The sequence below is a fragment of the Carlito syrichta genome, unplaced genomic scaffold (assembly GCF_000164805.1).
Source record: "Carlito syrichta isolate Samal-C Ts95f unplaced genomic scaffold, Tarsius_syrichta-2.0.1 Scaffold314748, whole genome shotgun sequence".
Lineage (NCBI taxonomy): Eukaryota > Metazoa > Chordata > Mammalia > Primates > Tarsiidae > Carlito > Carlito syrichta.
In genome coordinates, this window is record NW_007258844.1 from 147,059 (window position 1) to 166,280 (window position 19,222).

A 19,222-nucleotide genomic window follows, 5' to 3' on the forward strand; every position below is an offset into this window, starting at 1 on the left:
GAGTATATATAAGTGAGCCTACATGTCTGATCTTTCAGACATGGTAGACAGAAATCGTGAACATTTACAGAGAAGCAGTATCTTTGGGTGAATTATGAAAGAACAAATATGTGTTTTAAAATAATTATAAATGTATCATCAAAAGATCACATATAACCCAAAACATGTCCTTAAAGATGAGAATATTTAGTGGGAACCTAAAAATAAACATGGATATTAGTTAGTAGTCATACAGATGCCTAAACACTTTACCTGTATGTATATATTTTCTATAACATAGCAAGACACTCAAATCATTGGTGAGGACCATTGCAGGATAGTCTTCTTGTCTTATGTCGAGTCAAAATTTGCACTTGAAGTGGACATCTTATTGGACTATCTATTACAAAACTAATTTTCATTTAGGCAATTCTCACATGAGACTGTACTGACTAAATGATTTGACATCAATTAATTTCTTTTCATGAGAAATGAATACATTATACATGTTGAGGGAGAAATCTTCCTCCAGAATTTTTTCTCTTCAGTAGCATCTTTCTACTTAAATTCAAAAATAAAAAATAGAAAAGAAAACTATGGCTCTAAATGTCCTTGTGTCTCTTATTTGGTCTCTCATTTCTTTTCTTCTTCTTCTTCTTCTTTTTTGCCTATCATCTGACAATGAAATGAACTATGCACGATTATAAGTGTTTTAAATCTTTTTTTTTTTTTTAGTTGGAGTCTCACTCTGTCACCCAGACTGCAGCCTCGACCTGCTGGGCTCCGGCGATCCTTTCGCCTCAGCCTTCCAAGTAGCCGGAATTACAGGCATGCGCTACCACGCCCGGCTGATTTTTTGATTTATTGTAGAGATGAGGTCTCGCTGCCCAGGCGGGTCTGGAACCCGCGGGCTTAGGCAATCCACTCAAGTGTTTTAAATCTTAAACGAAGTCAAATCCAAAAGGGATCCCTCATCCCCAGTCAATATTTTTATTTTGTAGCTGAAGGAGCCAAGTTTATGGAGATAGGAACCATCCTCACCGGGTGTAGAATTCGTATATGTATCACTTACTGTGCAACAGGAAAACCCTGTGCCAATCTTTCCATATTCTTCATAGAAGTCTTAACTATCAGGCAGTCTAGCAACTGCTGAGAACAATTGTGCCAGTCCTATTTTTCTTAACCACAATTACAAGGGAGACCCTCCATAAAACAGAATGATCTTTTGGATGATGGACCCCTTGTAATACAGTAGTACAGCTTTCCTGTTAAGTGTTCTAGGGACTCATCAGCATCAGTATACCAGCTAGCATTGTTGTGAGAAGCTGTGCTCTGCTTCAGTGAATTTTTTGTTTGTTTGTCTTTGGAAATTCTTTTAATATGCTTACCCATTTTATAATGGGTAATTTATGAGTGCACCTGCCCACACTGCACTGAGTATTCAGCAATTTTGTTGTTGTTGTTGTTTTATCAAAACAGCATGCCCACCTTTTCTATTCACTCGATCTTGCCTGGGTGAAAAGTGTCCTCGAAGGGAAATGCTTCAAACCCAAATGAAAAAAGTCCACAAAGGGAAATATTTTGCTAATGTAAAACATAAAATAGCATAAGCACTAAAATACATCAAATTTAATGAATTCAAAAACTGTTTTGAACAGTGGAAGAAACATCTTGATGAGGAATTGTATCAAATGGAGAGTACTCTGAAGGTGCCTGAAGTTTAAACATGTAAGAATACAACAGATCCTGGAGAGGATGTGGAGGATGTGGGGGAAAAAGAACACTTCTATATTGTTGGTGGGAGTATAAACTAGTAAAACCTTTATCTGTGAAAAACAGTGTGGCAATTCCTAAAAGATCTAAAAATTGACCTTCCATACGACCCAGCAATCCCCCTTCTGGAATATACCTGGAGGAACTCAAATCACTCTATGACATGAGTGTGCATGCATGAACATGCATGTTTATTGCAGTATTATTGACAATAACAAAAACATGGAACCAACCATGTTCCCACCCAATGTGAACTGGATTTTAAAAAATGCAGTACATATACACGATAGAATATTACAGAACCGTAAAGAAAGACAAAATTATGAACTTCACAGCAACTTGGATGGAATTAGAGTCCATAACACTTAGTGATCTATCATGGAAACAAAAAACTGAGAACCACGTATTCTCACTCATAAGCAGACTTCAAACAATGATCATAATGTTACAAGAAAGAGACTGGCAGAGGTGGAAACTGCTTGGGGTGGGAGGCACACTTCATCAACAAGAGTACCTGATCTCAAACCTGATGCAGTGGGGACCAAAGTGAGGCCCAAACTTTACCTGTACAATGACCATTTGTATACCTAACCCCGAATTGTATCTCACATATTTAGAATGAGAGTGTTTTAAAAAGTAAGAATAAATACTCACATTTTTATAAATGAAGTCCGTTTCTTTTGGTGGGAGTCTTCCGTCATAAAAACTGCACACTTTTCCTTACCTTATGCTTGTATTTTGGTATTGCCTATGTGTTTGCATTATAATATGTGCTAGGAAATGTCTGAAAGTATAGGATATAGTTTATTTAAAATATGGAGTCCTAATAATATCCAGACCACTTTAATAAATTTCCCAATCATTCTCATGGACCACACAATTACTAATGCCCTGCCACTCTCATTGTATCTTTTTCATTTGTGCAACCACAAGTGATCTTCATGTAATCTTATTTTTTTCCTTATATACATCTTTAAACATCATTTTTGAGTTAGTATAGCATGCCAGAACTATGTAAAAAAACCTCACATAAAGACATTTAATTTTTTTTAGGTGAAAAGGGAAAAACCTACTTCAATATGTGGAAACCGGAAAGTTTAAAGACTAAACAGAGAGTTCATTACAAGTGTGCATGCATATATATATATATATATATATATCTACTGTTTTTACTCATTTTAGTTCACTCTAGTCAACCAGATTTATTATAACCTCCAGTTCCTACTAATCTAATCCAGAATTCCTCTGCTTACTAGAGAAGTCAGTTTTTCTAACTGGATCGTGGATTACTAAGGAGCCCAGAATTGTGTTTAACAGTTTACCATTTCCTATCCTCACTACCGTGATTTCTTCCCTCAAAAATTTACAACAGGTTTAAATGCTTCCAGAGGTGATACAAGTAAGTGAGATATAAGAGGCAAAGCAGAATTATCCTCTTAGAGTGTGCTCAGTCTGTGTAAGCCATGAGAACACACCCTATTTCAAGAGGTTACTGGTAACTTAGTTCCAGTTTTTTGGTTTTTGTTTTGTTTTGCCACCGCAGCCTCGACCTGCTGGGCTCCGGCGATCCTTCCGCCTCAACCTTCCAAGTAGCCGGAATTACAGGCATGCACTACCACGCCCAGCTGATTTTTTGATTTATTGTAGAGATGAGGCCTTGCTGCCCAGGCGGGTCTTGAACCCTCAGGCTCAGGCAATCCACTCACCTCAGCCTCCCTAAGGCGCGGGATTACAGGCTGAGCCACCGAGCCCGGCTTTGTTTTTTTTTTAACCATGCAACAATATAAACTCACTTTATAGACAGGTTAGCCCATCATTAAAATGCACAACAAAGCAGGATTTCCATGTCAATTCTCACAATTTTGAAAGGTAACCAATCAATGACTATGTATGTATCTATATATCTATGCACCAAGACTAAAGGGAAAAGCAGCATTAATATTTGTCATAAAATATTTTCATACTAATATTCTTTTCTTCAATTGTACATTTCAAGTCAAATACCCAAGAGGCTCCCTCTTTATTTGCCTCCTTCTTACTATTTCTTCCATTTTTTGACATAATTCACATATAAAATTTTTCTGTGAAAAACAGGGTTTTCATTTCCATCTCTTCATAACTTAGTCACAAATTGCCACGCATATAACATATGAATTTACTCACCTGGTATTTGAGACAGAAACACACTTCTAATACCTGATCCTACAATAAGACACCACAATTTTAAATAAGCAAACAAACACCACATCGGGAAACATCAATATTTCTAAGTCACAATTGCTTTTGAATTAACATGGTTTCAGGCACACCCTTAATCTTTAGGGAGTTCTGTGTCTTTTATATATGCATATATATATATACATATACACACATATATATGCAAATGAGCCAATAATGAATTAGGGTAAAAGTTAAGAAGTTGCCTTCACATCTTTACTGAAGTTATATCTGAGCAAATAAAAATGGTTCACTTTCTTTTCAATAGGTCATATTTTTTAGCAGATTCAGCTATAAATATTCTTTTAAAATAATGCTGTTGGCTTTCTTATAGCTGAAGTGAGTATTGACATTTAAAACTCTAATGTCTGTTATCTATAAACTCTTGTTTATTTTCAAGAGAAAATAATTGTTCCAAAATGTCTATGTAGAAAAATAAATAACATTTTCTTTTCTTACAGAAAGAAACAGTATTCCTAAAATCTAGATCTTCAACTGAAGACAGTGGGTTTGGTTACTGAAGCAAATGTTTCCTTTAAGAATGTTTACTGAGCTGAAAACATTTTACTAAGAAATGTGAGCTTTATTTAGTTATCTGTAGTTACTGTGAGATCAAAGTAAAAAGAACCTAATTCTCAAAGCATCCTCTTCAAACCTCAACTTTTTTACCTCAGGAAATTGATGTCATAAAAATATTTTCCATATCCTGCAAGGAAAGTTTTTGCCCAAAAATTTCTTAAGGTATTCATATGCTTAATATAAATAAATGTAAAGGTTATACATAAATATAAGAATGTTCTGAGAAATTTGAATAAATATTTTTGTTTAATGAATAAATGACCTTTGGGGAGACTCATAAATTTTTTAAGAATGGGAGGAGAGAGTAATAGAACACAAAGAAGATACAGTTTGAATCAGGAAGAGAAACAGAAGCATGTATTACAACGGTTTCCAACCAGAGAATAAATCTAAATTCATAGGAATTCTATAGAAATAAAATGACCAAATTTCATTTTTATACAAACGTAAATTTATTTTTTATTTTTTATTTTAAGAATGTGGGGTGCAATTCGGGATTAGGTATATAAGTTTTGTACAGGTAAAGTGTTGGCCTCCCTTTGGTCCCCACAGAATAACATAAATAAGTGAGAAAATAAACCAATTTATTGAATGGGATAATTGAATATTACCATTAAATAAATTATATTTAAATTAATATATGTATTTAATGTAATGAATATTTGGGGGTTGAATTTTGGACAGATTTAGTTTAAATTCAATTAAACAGAATAAATATATAAAAGCAATTAAGAAGAATTTGATAAAGGGTCATGCTATGTCAGACTTAAAATCTAACATAACGTCACATTAATTAAAAGTATGATACTTGAACAAAATAAGTAGACCAAAGGGATAGAAAAAAGATGAGATGGGCTGTGCTGAAGTCTTGGTTCTGTTACCTTACAAATAGGAGGCACTGGACGAATGTCCTAACCTTGCTAAGCTACAGTCATGTCATTCAAAAAAATTACAAAAATTGCATGATAGGATTGTTATGAAGTCAAAATAAGACAATTAAGATAACATACAATTTAAGAATTATTGATATCAGCTATTGTCATCTCAGAATTGAAATTCCAGAAAGAAAGACTCAAGAATTTTAAAACAGTATGGGTCATAGCTGAACATTTGTCTTGGTGGGAAAGAACCGGTTATATAAAGAATGGATTAAAAATGTGTTTACATAAAAAATAAATTCCTATCTTTCACCTTGAATAAAAATAAAGTCCATTTGTACTAAAGATTTTATTGTAAGAAATGAAACCAAAAAAAGATAGGTAATCATGTTTATCTTCTTGGAGTATTAAAGGCCCTTTTAAGTATGCCTCCAAAAGCAGAAGGCACAAAGGGATGACAATGTGATCAATCCTTGGTCTTCACTATACTATACTTGACCCATATGCAGCATTTAACAAGCTGATCACCTGTTCCTTCTTGATACACTTCTTCCGTTATATTCTAGGACCCAAGACTCCCTTGGTTTTCTCCTACTTCAAATCACTATTTCTCGGTCTTCTCAAACTCCTCTTCTCTCTGACCTCTTTAGGATGGAACATTTCAGTGCTCCATTTTTGGTCCACTCCATTTAAATACTATCTTTATGATAGTGACTTCCAAGCTTACAGATTTAGCAACTACTTCTCACCGTCCTCCAAAATTCTTACATATGCAACTAGCTATGTAACATCTCCAGCTAGATGAGTAGTAGATTTCTTAAATACAATATTTCCCAAGCTCAAATTCTAATCTTTGCCCCCCAGATGATGTACACTAATAGCATTGCCCAGTTCAACTGATGGTAATTTCATCCTTCCAGATGCTCATGTGAACATCTGGTTGCATTCATGATCCCTTTCCTGACCTCTTAGACATTCTACATCTAATTAATGATAACATCAATTAAATTTAAAAATATATCAAGAGTCCTCTTACCACCTCTGTAGTTACCACTCTTATGCAAACCGACATAATTTGTTGCCTGGACTATTGCAATTGCATCCTCTCTAACTTGTCTCCTACTTTTAATCTTGCCACCCTTATAGTCTAGTCTCAACAGAATAGTCAAAATGATCCTTCTAAAAAAATTTTTTTTTTATTTTAAAGATGTAGGGTACAATTCAGGGTTAGATATACAAATGTTCATTATGCAGGTACACTTGTTGATGAGGTGTGCCCCCTCCCCCGGCAGATTCCCACTACTGCCAATCCTCCTCCCTCCCCTCGGCAGTTTCCCACTACTGCCAATCCCTTTCTTACAGTATTACGATAATTGTTCAAGGTCCGTTTATGAGTGAGAACACGTGACACTCAGTTATTTGTTTCTGTGATAAATCACTCAGTATTATAGACTCTATGTCCATTAAAGTTTCTGCAAATTTCATAATTTTGTCCTTCTTTATGGCTTCGTGATATTTGATCATGTATATGTACCACATTTTTTAATCCAGTCCTTTTTCGATGGGCAGCATGGTTGGTTCCATGTTTTTGCTATTGTAAACAATGCTGTAATGTGTAGTATCTTTTTCATAGAGTGTGATTTTAGTTCCTCTGGATACATTCCCAGTAGGGGCATTGTGGAGTTGTATGGAAGGTTGATTTTTAGATCTTTTAGGAATCACCAAACTGTTTTCCATAGAGGTCATATTAATTTACACTCCCAACAACAGCGTAGAAGTGTCTGCAAAGCCAAATAAACCATCAAGAGAGCAAGGAGACAGCCCACAGACTGGGAAAAAATATTTGCCAACTGTATATTTGACAAAGGTTAGGATCTACAAGGAACTCAAATGTGCCGAAAAGAAAAAAAAAAAACAGCCCCATTACAAAGTGGGCAAAAATATATGAATAGACACTTCTCAAAAGAAGACATACGAGCAGCCAACAGATACATGAAAAAATGCTCAGCCTCACTAGTCATCAAAGAAATGCAAATCAAAACCACACGGGAGATATCACCTAACTCAAGTCAGGATGGCCATCATCAATAACTCAAAAAACAACAGATGCTGGAGAGGATGTGATGAAAAGGGAACAAAAGGATCCTTTTCAAATGCAAGCCAGATCTGCTCCAAACCCCATGTAGTATATTTGATTTTGCATTTCACTCAATGTAAAAGCCAAAATGTGTATACTGGTCTACAAGGATCCTCTCTCCTGCTTTCAAACCCTTACCCATCTCTAGCCACACTCACCACATTTTTGGTATTTGTTGAACACATTTTACAATCTTGACTATAACTATTCCCTCTGCTGGCATGCTTTTTTCCAGTCGTGAATAGGAGTAACACCCTCAGCTCCTTGCTTAAATCTCTCCTTCTTTAGATTGTCTCCTCAACCACATAGTAAATACTGCAACCTGCCCTCCTTTCTCACCTCCCAAATTTCCTACTGTTTATATCCTATTGCAATTTTTCTTTCATATTTGTACCAATTAATATGCTCTAAATGTGTTTTATGTTATGTGTTTTTTTGGTCATCTGTACTGTCCTGCCAGAATATGCACTGCTTGAAGACATGAAAAACTCTTTTACCTGGTAGTCGTATGCACTCATAAATGAATACATATAAATTAAAGTATGTATGCATTAAAACAAAAAAAGCAGATTTTGAAGAATAATTCGACTATACATACATGATTTAGGTAGCTAAAAATCTTGATACTTAAGTGATAGTATTTTAACATATAAATAACTGAAAATTTATAAAATAACTTCAACAGAAAATTTAGAAAATGACAGGAATAAAATTTTATCCAAAAACACAAATAATCATTAAACATACGAAGGAGCTATTCAGCCTCACTAAAGCACAAATGCAAACAAAAATTAAATAGGTTTATCAAATGCAATCAAGCTGTCATATATTTTGAATTATAATATACTCTATAGTTGAAGTCTGCTAAATAGTGTAAACTATAAGATTGCAAATACTGTAATAATCTAGTGATTATATAGGCTGGTAATATCCTTTTTGAAAATGCTAATCTTCAAAATATATCAAAAGACCTCTAATACCCTTACATTTTCCCCGTAAATTCATTCTAAGTAAGATGAGCAAACACTTATGAGTGTTGTGTTCATCATAATTGTATTACAATAAAATAAAATAAATGTTCCCATCAAAAGTGAGATTGGTTAAATTAACATACACATTTAACATACACATATGCAGTGGTAGGCAATACTGGGTCTGAAAATTTTGTCTGCAGAAGTTTCAGTGACAAGAATGCTATCATAGTATATTAAACAAAACTAATATGTATCTTATGATTTCTATAGCCTCCCATGCACATACATGTATAATATGTGCATAAATATCTATGAGCATATACGTGTATATGCACACATATATAAATAAGAATGAGAATGATCTACTTTAATAATCAATACTAGTTTTCTCTGTGTGTTAGGATTACAAATAATTAATTTTTCTTTGTATTTTCCATGTTCTAAATATTTTAAAACTATTGTTTAATTATTAAAAAAACAAGCCAAGAAACACACTCCAACTGCTTTATCTGCAGTAAAGTAACAGATGTAGAATTTAAATTAGATAGTACATGCTATTTTATTTGGCTAGCAGGCCATTCAGAAGTACGCTTGCCTTAGAGACTGAAAAGTCCCCTAAAAATTGTTCCCACAATACTTTGGGGAGTAACTTTTCAGCATGGCTGTGGCCCTGAGGAACATGAGGTCATAAAATATGGAGTACTATCATCTGATCTCATAAAGCTTGAAATGTCTTGGAAACATCAATATCCTAGTGGCATCGATATTTCCAAACTTGCAAACTCAGAGCCATTATTCACTGTCCTTCCTATCCCTTATTCTTTAGCACCTTCATCTTACATATACTCACAAGCAATTCTCAGCTCCACTGATTCTGCACTGGAAAAACATCTCTCATATATGTCCTTCATCTTGTCTTTCCTCTTGTCTGTTCAGCCTGCTATAACAAAATGCAATAAACTGGGCAGCTGGTAAATGACCAAGATTTATTTCTCACACATCGGGAGACTGGGAAGTCTAAAATAAAAGTGCTGGCAGATTTGGGGTCTGGTAAGGGCTGTTTTCTGTTTCATAGATGGTGCTTGGCACCTTATTGATGGTTTTCTGTTTCATAGATGGTGCCTGGCACCTTCCCAGGTAGAAGTGGCAAATAAATTCCCTTGTGCCTCTTTTAGGAGGGAACTAATTCCACTCATGAGGGTTATTTTCTCATTATCTAATCACCTCCCAAGTGCCCAGCCCCTAATACCAACACATTGGTGATTAGGTTTCAACTTACGAATTTTGGGAAGAACACAAACATTCAGACCACAGACCCCTCATCATTTTTCATCAGGATCAAAACTAATGCAATAGTGTTCTCCTTAGTCACTGTGCCTCTGGTCTCTATACCTTTGCCTTTTCATCTCTACACTACCCAGAATTATACCAGTTCATCCTCTACATGTAATCTGGAGTAAGCTCCCTAAAACAAAGCATTAATTAAATGATTTCTAATTTAAAACATCCCATGACTGTTCATTGCCTCCAAGAAAAAACAAACCAAAACAAAAGCAAAAACAACTTGCCCCATGTTTGGTGCAAAGAATGTCTCCCCTGGGTCCCTGTGAAACTTTCATTTTCTTTCTGTTCCTATTGGAAACTTCAAAGTGAATAACCTGGACTTGTTCTTGTATGCATTCTCCCTAGAGCACTTGACTGTTTGAATTAAATTTAAAGCAGGATAGAAAAATTTTCAATACAATGGATGAAAATAAAATATAAAATGATTTTAGCTAGGATGACACAGGCTACTATAATTTTTATATTTCTTGGGAAATCAGTTAAAAGTTTAATTGGAAAAAGACACAATTGCTACAAAATAGTTTTACTTCATCTGAAGAGACTTTCATAGAAGTATATAACTATAATTTGATTTTTACAGTTATCATATTCATATACATTTTTCAAAAATTAAGTCAGTATGAATTAAATTTGCAGAATGAGTGAATATAATTTGACTTCTTTTCTAAGGAATCTGACATGATTTTCACATTTTATTTGAGAGATTAAACAACTATTGAGGAAAGGGCGATGCTTCATCATGATTTTTAATTATCCACTATACCTAATAACAGAAAGAATGTCACACAGAAGATGGCCAACAAATATTTTTTGGTTAAATGAATATATTAAAATAATTCATAAAATAATTATTGATGGTCACAATTAATATAAATAATTTCTATAGCATATTCTGCTGCATATTTAAGAGAGATTTATAAGTAAATGGAAAACAAAACAAAACCTTTTTCACTTTCTGAGGCTTCCAGATGAGAATTATATGTGGTTAACTTAAAATTATTCAATTATTTTCATCCTCTATTGTCTTTCAGTCTTGAACCTCACCTTCACTGCTACTATAAGTCTGGCATTCTAAATGTAGATGTAATTTTATAAGAATGAGCCAGTAAGATTTAACAATACATATTTATTCTATCTAGTTCAAACTCAGAATTAGACATGTTTTGGCAACATATGACAAAGATGTTTAAACAATAAAGCTAAGAGATTCTTGAATTTTGGCTATTATAGTTATCAGTGGTTCCAACTGTGAGTTGGGAAGGTGGGTGTTTAAGGTCTGGGTATATAACCATTAGCTGGTTATATTACATTAAGTTAAAAAAAAGTCATGAAAATAGTAGTTTATATTCAATACCATACTGGCCAATTTCAAACCAATGTTCCAAAGGAAAAAGTCTGTGTTCCATTATATTCAGGGCAAGAGTGTATATGCATAAAATTTCCATGTAAATATGAACTTTCAAGGAGAAAATAATTGAAAAAAACATGAAAAGAAATTTACAAATCAAAAACGTAATGTATTTTATACAAACAACATGGCATAACAACAAAATTTCTAAATTAAGGCCACATGTGTTAAGAGATATGCGACAAGTACTTGGTTAAAATCAAGATATTGAAAGTAAGATTACAATAAGATGAGACATTTACAGAATCAGTAAGAGAGGTGCTCAAAAAGGTAATGCATTTTGAAATTTCCATCTCTTATGCCAAGGGAAGAATCATATCATCATTTCCTGGCCTCAATCCCTACCGTATTATAAAAGCCAAAGTTAAGTCCCAAAGAGAAGAAAGATTAGACTGAGAAGAAAATAGCAGTATGACTACATGATGTTATTTTTCTTTCTGAAGGTGATAATAGAAAGAAAGACTTATTTTTAAATTAAAAAGGTTTTCTTTACAAAGTAAAAATTAACTAGGATAAATCTGTTCTCCTGATTTTAAACTTGCATTATTATGTTTAAAGAAAATAAAATGACTGAAATCCAGCATTAATGTCTTACTTGGTGCAATCAGTGATAAAAACAAAGAGATACTAATGGCTCTAATTTTTGAAATTAATATGATCATGCTAATTAACTTAAAATTTCCAAGAGGAGCAAAGTATTTTGATTAGCTATATCTACTTTGACTGAGGAAAATTTCATGAAGGAGGCAAGCACATGAACTTTGATTTATCTTCTGCTATAACAGATTTTTGCATATGAGGAAAAGGGAACCCCCCCAAAATATAAGATTTTCCCAATATCATATTCTTGAGATAATGAAAAAGTCAATGTCTTAGTGTAACATTGCTTGGAAGTCTCAAGTGAAAAAAAGAAGTTTGCATTAGGAGGACACTGGGGAATTTCAAGAAAATAAACACACTTGATCTCATGAGGAGTAAAAAGTTAGCAGGCACCTTCTCCATCTTCTAATCTCTCCCAGAGTAATGGACCTGGACTCTACTTCTCTGTACACATCTGCCCTCTAGGGCTCTACATCTGACCTACTCAGCCTCTGGAAAGATGCTCTAACTACATAGTATGTGTTTTAAAAAATTTCCTTGGTCCAATGGGCTGTGAGTTTTGTGAATAGACATCACAACGCATGTTGTGCCCTATGCCTACTTTATCCTAAAGCGTCAACCAACTGTAAATAAAAGGCACTGATATGGGTGTGGAACAATTTTTAACACCACAACCTGTGGAGCCATGATCAAAAAGGAAACAAACAGAACTTTCTGCTGATGAACACAGTGTTTGTTCTTTGTTAGTTTTCTGACTTATAGAAAAAACTTAATAATCAATTTTGATGTTGCTTACCAACATGATGAGCATGGATGGAATGCTGTGGGAAAGGCAGAGCAGTTTTAGATGTGTTTACTTTCTTGGTAAGCTTCAATTTCATGATCTAAGTGTAGTCTGTTACATAAAGATTAACTACTTTCATTTTCAGCTCATTACACTAGAATTTTACAGGTGTTATTTAAAAGTATTGATTAATTAAACATCAGCATAAAATGCCATCTTGCTCAGCAGCACCTGTTTCCAACTATCCATTATACCTGTGGGTATCTAGAAATAGATGAAACTGTTATACCTAATGACAAAAACAGTTGCTGAAATCAGAGAGACGTTTGTTTACATTGATAAAAAGATATTGGAGATAAACTAAAGCAAACAAAATCATTAGAATGTTTACCCATTCTTTATCATGGATAAAGCAATCCAACCACTTGGGAAAAAATATGGAAAGTTTTTTTGTTCATCTTTTTCTCACAGACTTCTGTGGCTCAGGTGTCTTGGTCATACAACCTTGAAAATCCAGCAGTCCAGCCAAATACATTGATATCAAAGCATCATTCCAGAAAGTTGGCACCTCATCTCAACTTTGTACAATTCAGGGTAGTAGACATCTTTACATCCATTCTTCCCAATATAGAACTAAAAACACAGAGGTTTATCTGGCTAGTAATGAGAGTTTTTTAAAATTCTCCTTGAGAAACTCAAAAACAAATTCCATGGAGAAAGATTTGCTGCTGGGTGGTATTTCAACATGTTTTAGTAAGAATCAATACAAAAAATGAATGCTTTGATGTAAAAATTGGGTAAATAATTTGGTCTTTTGAAAAGAGAATAATAAACATATGGAAAACATTGTGACACAAGACATATTGGATACAAGTTTAAGTTTAAGAGAAAAAAAAAGCACACTATTTCTTCACAAGAACTCTAAGTATTGCCTGTTCTTCTTTGTCTCTATGCTACCAATTAACGTGTGACTGTGATTTGCAGTATTCGATCTCATTTATTTTCTTTAGTTTTTACCCAATTATGAGGATCAAATCATTCCAGTGGAGAAAAACAAAGACTGAGAAATTGTTTGGTATTAAGTAGATGAAACAATTTGTTAACTGGTGTTTTACTTAGGTACTTGGCAGAAGGTGAAGCTAAATTTTTAAATAAAAAATTAAGTCAAGTATATTGGGCCATGTACATTTCTTCTGTTACTAAGATATTATACGTTTTCTCACCTCATTTTCTCATTCTTTTGGTTTTGAGTGGTTATAAGTGTCTCACACTTAAATCTATACTTTCAGAATAATTTCCCTATATTAAATAATATATATGATAATTATGAATTCTTGACTTCCATACAACCATCTCCAGTCCCAGAAGTCATATGTTTAAGTAATATGAAACAATAAAACCTGGGAACTCAAGAAAGATCCTTCTACTCCATGATTAGTATGTGCTTTCCAGAGCGAGGGGGACGTTCCATTTATAACTCTCATTTGTTTCCTAACATTGTGGCCAAGTTTCCACTTATTACATGTCTCCTTACCTTAATATTAACTTCCAGTTTGGAGCACTGTAAACTGTTTCTCCACCCCTAAATTAAAGCAAATGATATCCACCCCACATCCACCACTAATTTTACTAGAAGTCACTTCAAAGATTCCATTTTAAAGAAATGAAGTATGACCTCTACTTCCTGAAGCCAAGGTTAGTCCTGCTCATAATGAAGCTGGATTTTCTCTGATTCTCCTATTTAAACACCGACAATTTTATTCAAGACAGTTGTTCTCCTCCTCTAAAGTAAAAGCTGGTTGTTGTTGTATCATTCATTTTGTTGTTGCTGTTATTGGGGAGTAGAAGAAGGTGAGAAAAGGACACTGGTAAATTCTACCTATACTTAGTGCTACTTGAAACAAGCACTCATGTGTACTTGCAATGTTGCTCCTGTACCACATTTGGCTTTCTTTAATAAACACAAAAATCCCAGAACATTTAAAGATGGTCTCAGTTACACACAGTTTCAAGAAAGTAGCAGGGTCTATTTCGTTCTTAGGCTGTCAATGTCTTATCAAACTGTATAAAGTGGATGGTGGGAAAGACACAAAACTATTCAACTCTGCAACTTTTTGTTTTCTCAGCACATCTTTGGTTTTTGACCATTCCCTCAACTGCTCTCTTATAGTGGCCTCTCTGGCTTCACATCATATTGCTCATTATATAAACCACTGTTACCCTCTTCTACATGTACTTATACTGTGACTGTAGATTAAGCTCAGGGGCAAAGTAACACAAAGCTAGAAGTATATTATTGCTTTCCTTGGTCCCTTCCCTTCCTTCTGCTCCTTGCCTTGTGCATATGGTAAAAAATAACAGAAGATAGTTACAGGAGCTCAGATGAATATTCTCCTAACTACCACAGGAGCCACTGAAGAGTAGAATGTCAGTCTTTCTCCTGACACACACACACACACACACACACACACACACACACACACACACACACACACACACACACACACCCCAAATAGTCCAACTTAAGTTGAGATGTGTTCCTTTAAAAAGATATATTCTTCTTGGCATCTGAGGATGCTACTAACCCATAACCATCTGACAATAACTTATATGCTTAGGTTTCTCCAATTCTGTAGGCAAAAATGAATTTGAGCCGTAAACCCACATGAGGGTCTACAAAAAGTTATGAAGTATAAAGGGAGACTTTGACTCTCTTCCACTCACATCCAAGGCCATGAGAAGTGAATATACTTGCCTTTTCCCTTTACAGGGTAGATTTTTTGCTGGTATAACCTTTGGTTGAGGGTGTGGTCTTTAGGGAGTTCTGGCCTTATATAGGTTCTCATCTGTGTCCCCAGTCTTGCTTGAGCCCAGGGTTGTTTCCTGTGTCCTGTACAGCAGTTATAGGATGGGCAAATGCCCCAAGATTTCAGTCTTCATCTCTCTAAGCAGAGACAATGTAATTCAATTTATCAAATTTTATAAACCTTAATTTCTCAGAACACATTAGTCTTCTTTGAATTCCTGGGGCATAATCATCCCCTCTCCCTAGGCCTTATGCCCTAATGGAGTTTCATCAGCTTGAAACTTTTTTTTTACACACATGCATACACACATAACACACACACCCATTTTGGCCATTAGTTTCTTTTCATTCTTTAGATTTGATTTTAAGAATTCCTACCTCAGGTAAGCCTTCCTTAGCCATTAATGTCACAATGAGTTATCAGTAACGTTTTGTACTTAGACATTTTCAGAGGCAAATAGAAGCAGAAGTCTGGGTTCTCACATCTTGCACTGTAGCCCTTCTTTGTCCCAAAGAGTTAGACCATTAATCATTATAAAGCAAATATGTTACCCAAATAAAATATTACTCAAAGTTTTAAAATATAGAGGATACATCTGCACAGAGAAATTAAGGGGGGGGTGGCGGAGAGAAAGACACTCCTTCAGGAACTTACTCAGGAACAATTAATAAGTTGCAGCTGCTGCTAAATCCTGAAGTGTTGCCTAGATTTCTATTGTTTCAGAAACTAGAATATCTAGGGAAGGAAAATTATACAAATTCCCACACCCCAAAGACCATGAGATATCGCTTTCTCTTTTCTCTGATTCAATAGAATGTTCCTTTGCTTCCAGAGGATAAATAAGGATTTGTATACATATGTTACAAAGTCAAAATAAGTCCTGTGCAGCTTGATCTTTTCATTGTTTTTTAACTTCTGCCAAGCAACTGTATAGTTTAGGATTGTAAGCTTTACATATTGATTTTCAGCCTCACCAAAAAGATTTCATCCAGTCTTTACTTGTCAAAATCTTGGGTTCTAAGAACATCAAACAAATCTATTTTTAACCCCATGTAAGAAACTGACATTAATTTAAAAACAATACTCTTTAAATGCTATCTGTATAAACATATTGTAAATAACACAGAACATAATAAGCAATTCTTGAGCCTCCAATTTTCTAGATCTCTCCTTTTTTATCACATAATGGAATAAACTTGATTTAAAAAACAGGAGTTCTGTCAAAGATAAGTTTGCCAACATCAGGAAAACACTTTAAGCAAAAGAGTGTATATTTCAGCATCATATCTTCCCATCATTGAGCCCAAATTATCAAAAAAAAAAAAAGCATTACTACTATGTGTGTGTTTTGCACTCTTCAAAATGCCATCACAGTTTAGTCTATTAAATTTTATGGTTGAGAGCATATGGGAGTTGATACAAGCAGACACAACTCTACTAGGATTAATAATTTAACAACAACAGATCATAGATTTTATCAAATCAAATTAACAGTAATAAGAGACCTCCGAGTCCTAAAAACACGTGGAATTTACACATATTTCCCTAGTGCTGGTCATGTGGCAAGTACTGCATAACATTATAGTCATAACCTTTTATAAACATTACCACTCTAAAGTTCTCAACATGTTTATACTACAAATGAGGATGCACACTCTGACACATAACACACAAATAATACTAAATACCTGGAGGGCCGTAAGGATATTTGCCAAGGCTTGTCCATATGTGTCATGACAGTGAACAGCAATAGCACCTGGTGGGATTTCTTTCATGACACTTTCCAACATTCTTTTCATACTTCCTGGAGTTCCCACTCCAATTGTGTCTCCTAGAGAGATCTCATAACAGCCCATGCCATACAATCTCTTAGACACCTGTTGAGAAAGGTGGAGTGTGAGTAAAATAAGAGAAATGAACAGACTCAAACCCTCTTGTTCCTCAGTCAGTATCATCTGGGGGAAAAAATCACAATGAAGGTCAGTTATATCCATGGAAAACATACACTATAGTTTTTTGGTCCTTTTCCTGGCTCATTATATTCTAAACATTAAATAAGACTTTGAATGACACAACAGCAATTATCTTATTCTAATAGTCAAGTTTCCCTTCAGTCATATATATCTCCTATCAATTAATCAATCAATTTAATTTATCTATCTCATTATGACAGTATAAACTACAATTTCAATTATGGGAGGCTTATATGTCTCAACAATTTAATCAAACAGAAGAATTACAGATTACTTTGGAAGTAGTATTTCTCAAGGCTTTAGATTAGGAATAAAATTACCAATACAGTTGAACCTTAACACAGATTTAAATTGTTCAATATCAATTATATATGGCCCTGTTTCAATAAACATATTGAAAAATTATTTGGAGACTTGCAACAATATGATAAAAACTTACAGACAAACTGCACAGCCTAGAAATACTGAAAACAAATTTTTTAATGTCATGAATGCATAAAACATATGTAAATACTAGTCTATTTTATCATTTACTACCATAAAATATACACAAATTCATGATAAAAATTTAAATTTATCAAAACTGACCAAAAAAACACAGACCATATATAGTGTCATTCACAGTCAAGAGAAATGTAAACAAATGCAAAGATGCAGTAGTAAATCATAATTGCCTAAAATTAACTACAGTATATTCTGTACTACTGGAAAAATTAGCTTTCTCCTCCGTTTTCTATTGTGGTAAGTTCCATGTTGCAGGTTACAATGCTAGTAGTGCTAATCATGTCTGCATGATCACTTCATCCCTCCAGTAAACCACATATTGCAATAAAAAGTAAACTTTTTTGATCAACTTGTTTTTTTGCTGTGTTTAGTACAATAGTGTAAACCTTGGCATGGGACTCACACAAAGGGTCACTATGGCAGTGCTCCCAAGAAACAGAAAAAAGTCATGGAAAAAAATCATGACATTACAAGAAAAATTAAAGTGCTTGATATGTACCATAGATTGAGTTCTGCCACTGCAATTGCTCACCATTTCAAGATAAATGAATCTAGAGTAAAGTCCATCATAAAAGAAGAAAATGAAATTTGTGAAGCCCTGACTGCAGCTAGGCCAGCAGGTATAATTTTTTGCAAAATACAAAATAAGTATTCATTGACTGTTTATGTTGTAGATAAGGCTTCCATTCAACAGTAGGTTATTAACAATTATGTATGGAGGGAATCAAAAGTTTTACTCAGATTTCCCACTGGGTAGGAGGTTGAGAAACTAACTAAATTGTTCAAGGGTCAACTGTACTAATTTCAACTCTGTCATTAAGTAGATTTGCAATTGGTAGAGTCATAGTATTTCTGGGTAAGTTTTCTGGTTCACAAATGGAGGTATTTGCATGAGGTAAACTGAAAAGTCTCTTCAAGATGGATAACTAATGTTACTTTCAAAGAGCAATGATAATTCGCACAAAGGCAGCATAGTATTTTGACAATGACACGAGTTCTGGATTTCAAGAAACTGGGATTTAAATCTTAGCTCCCATTCATGCTGGTCATGTTATATGGGGCAAAAAATTAACCTGCTTAAGTCTCGGTCTCTAAGCTGTAGATTACAGACAAAAACATCCTCATTTAACATATTACTTAAGGCTAATTTACTTGATTTTAAAATATTACAGTCATAAGAACAGTGCTTATAATGACATATTTGGTTATGAAAATGAAATGAGAATGTATGAAAGTCACATTTTGCACAATCTGGCACATGGTGC

At 34.3% G+C, this 19,222-nt stretch overlaps 1 protein-coding gene across 4 annotated transcripts in view; it reads right to left on the reverse strand.

Moving 5' to 3' along the window:
• HMGCLL1 (3-hydroxymethyl-3-methylglutaryl-CoA lyase like 1) overlaps nt 1-19,222 on the reverse strand; it is a 151,409-nt gene that overhangs the window by 43,149 nt on the left and 89,038 nt on the right. For all 4 annotated transcript variants that reach the window (XM_008071824.2, XM_021719477.1, XM_021719476.1 and 1 more), the window contains one exon: nt 17,169-17,357. In XM_008071824.2, coding sequence (XP_008070015.1) covers nt 17,169-17,357 — 189 coding nt within the window. The remainder of the gene's footprint in view (nt 1-17,168; nt 17,358-19,222) is intronic.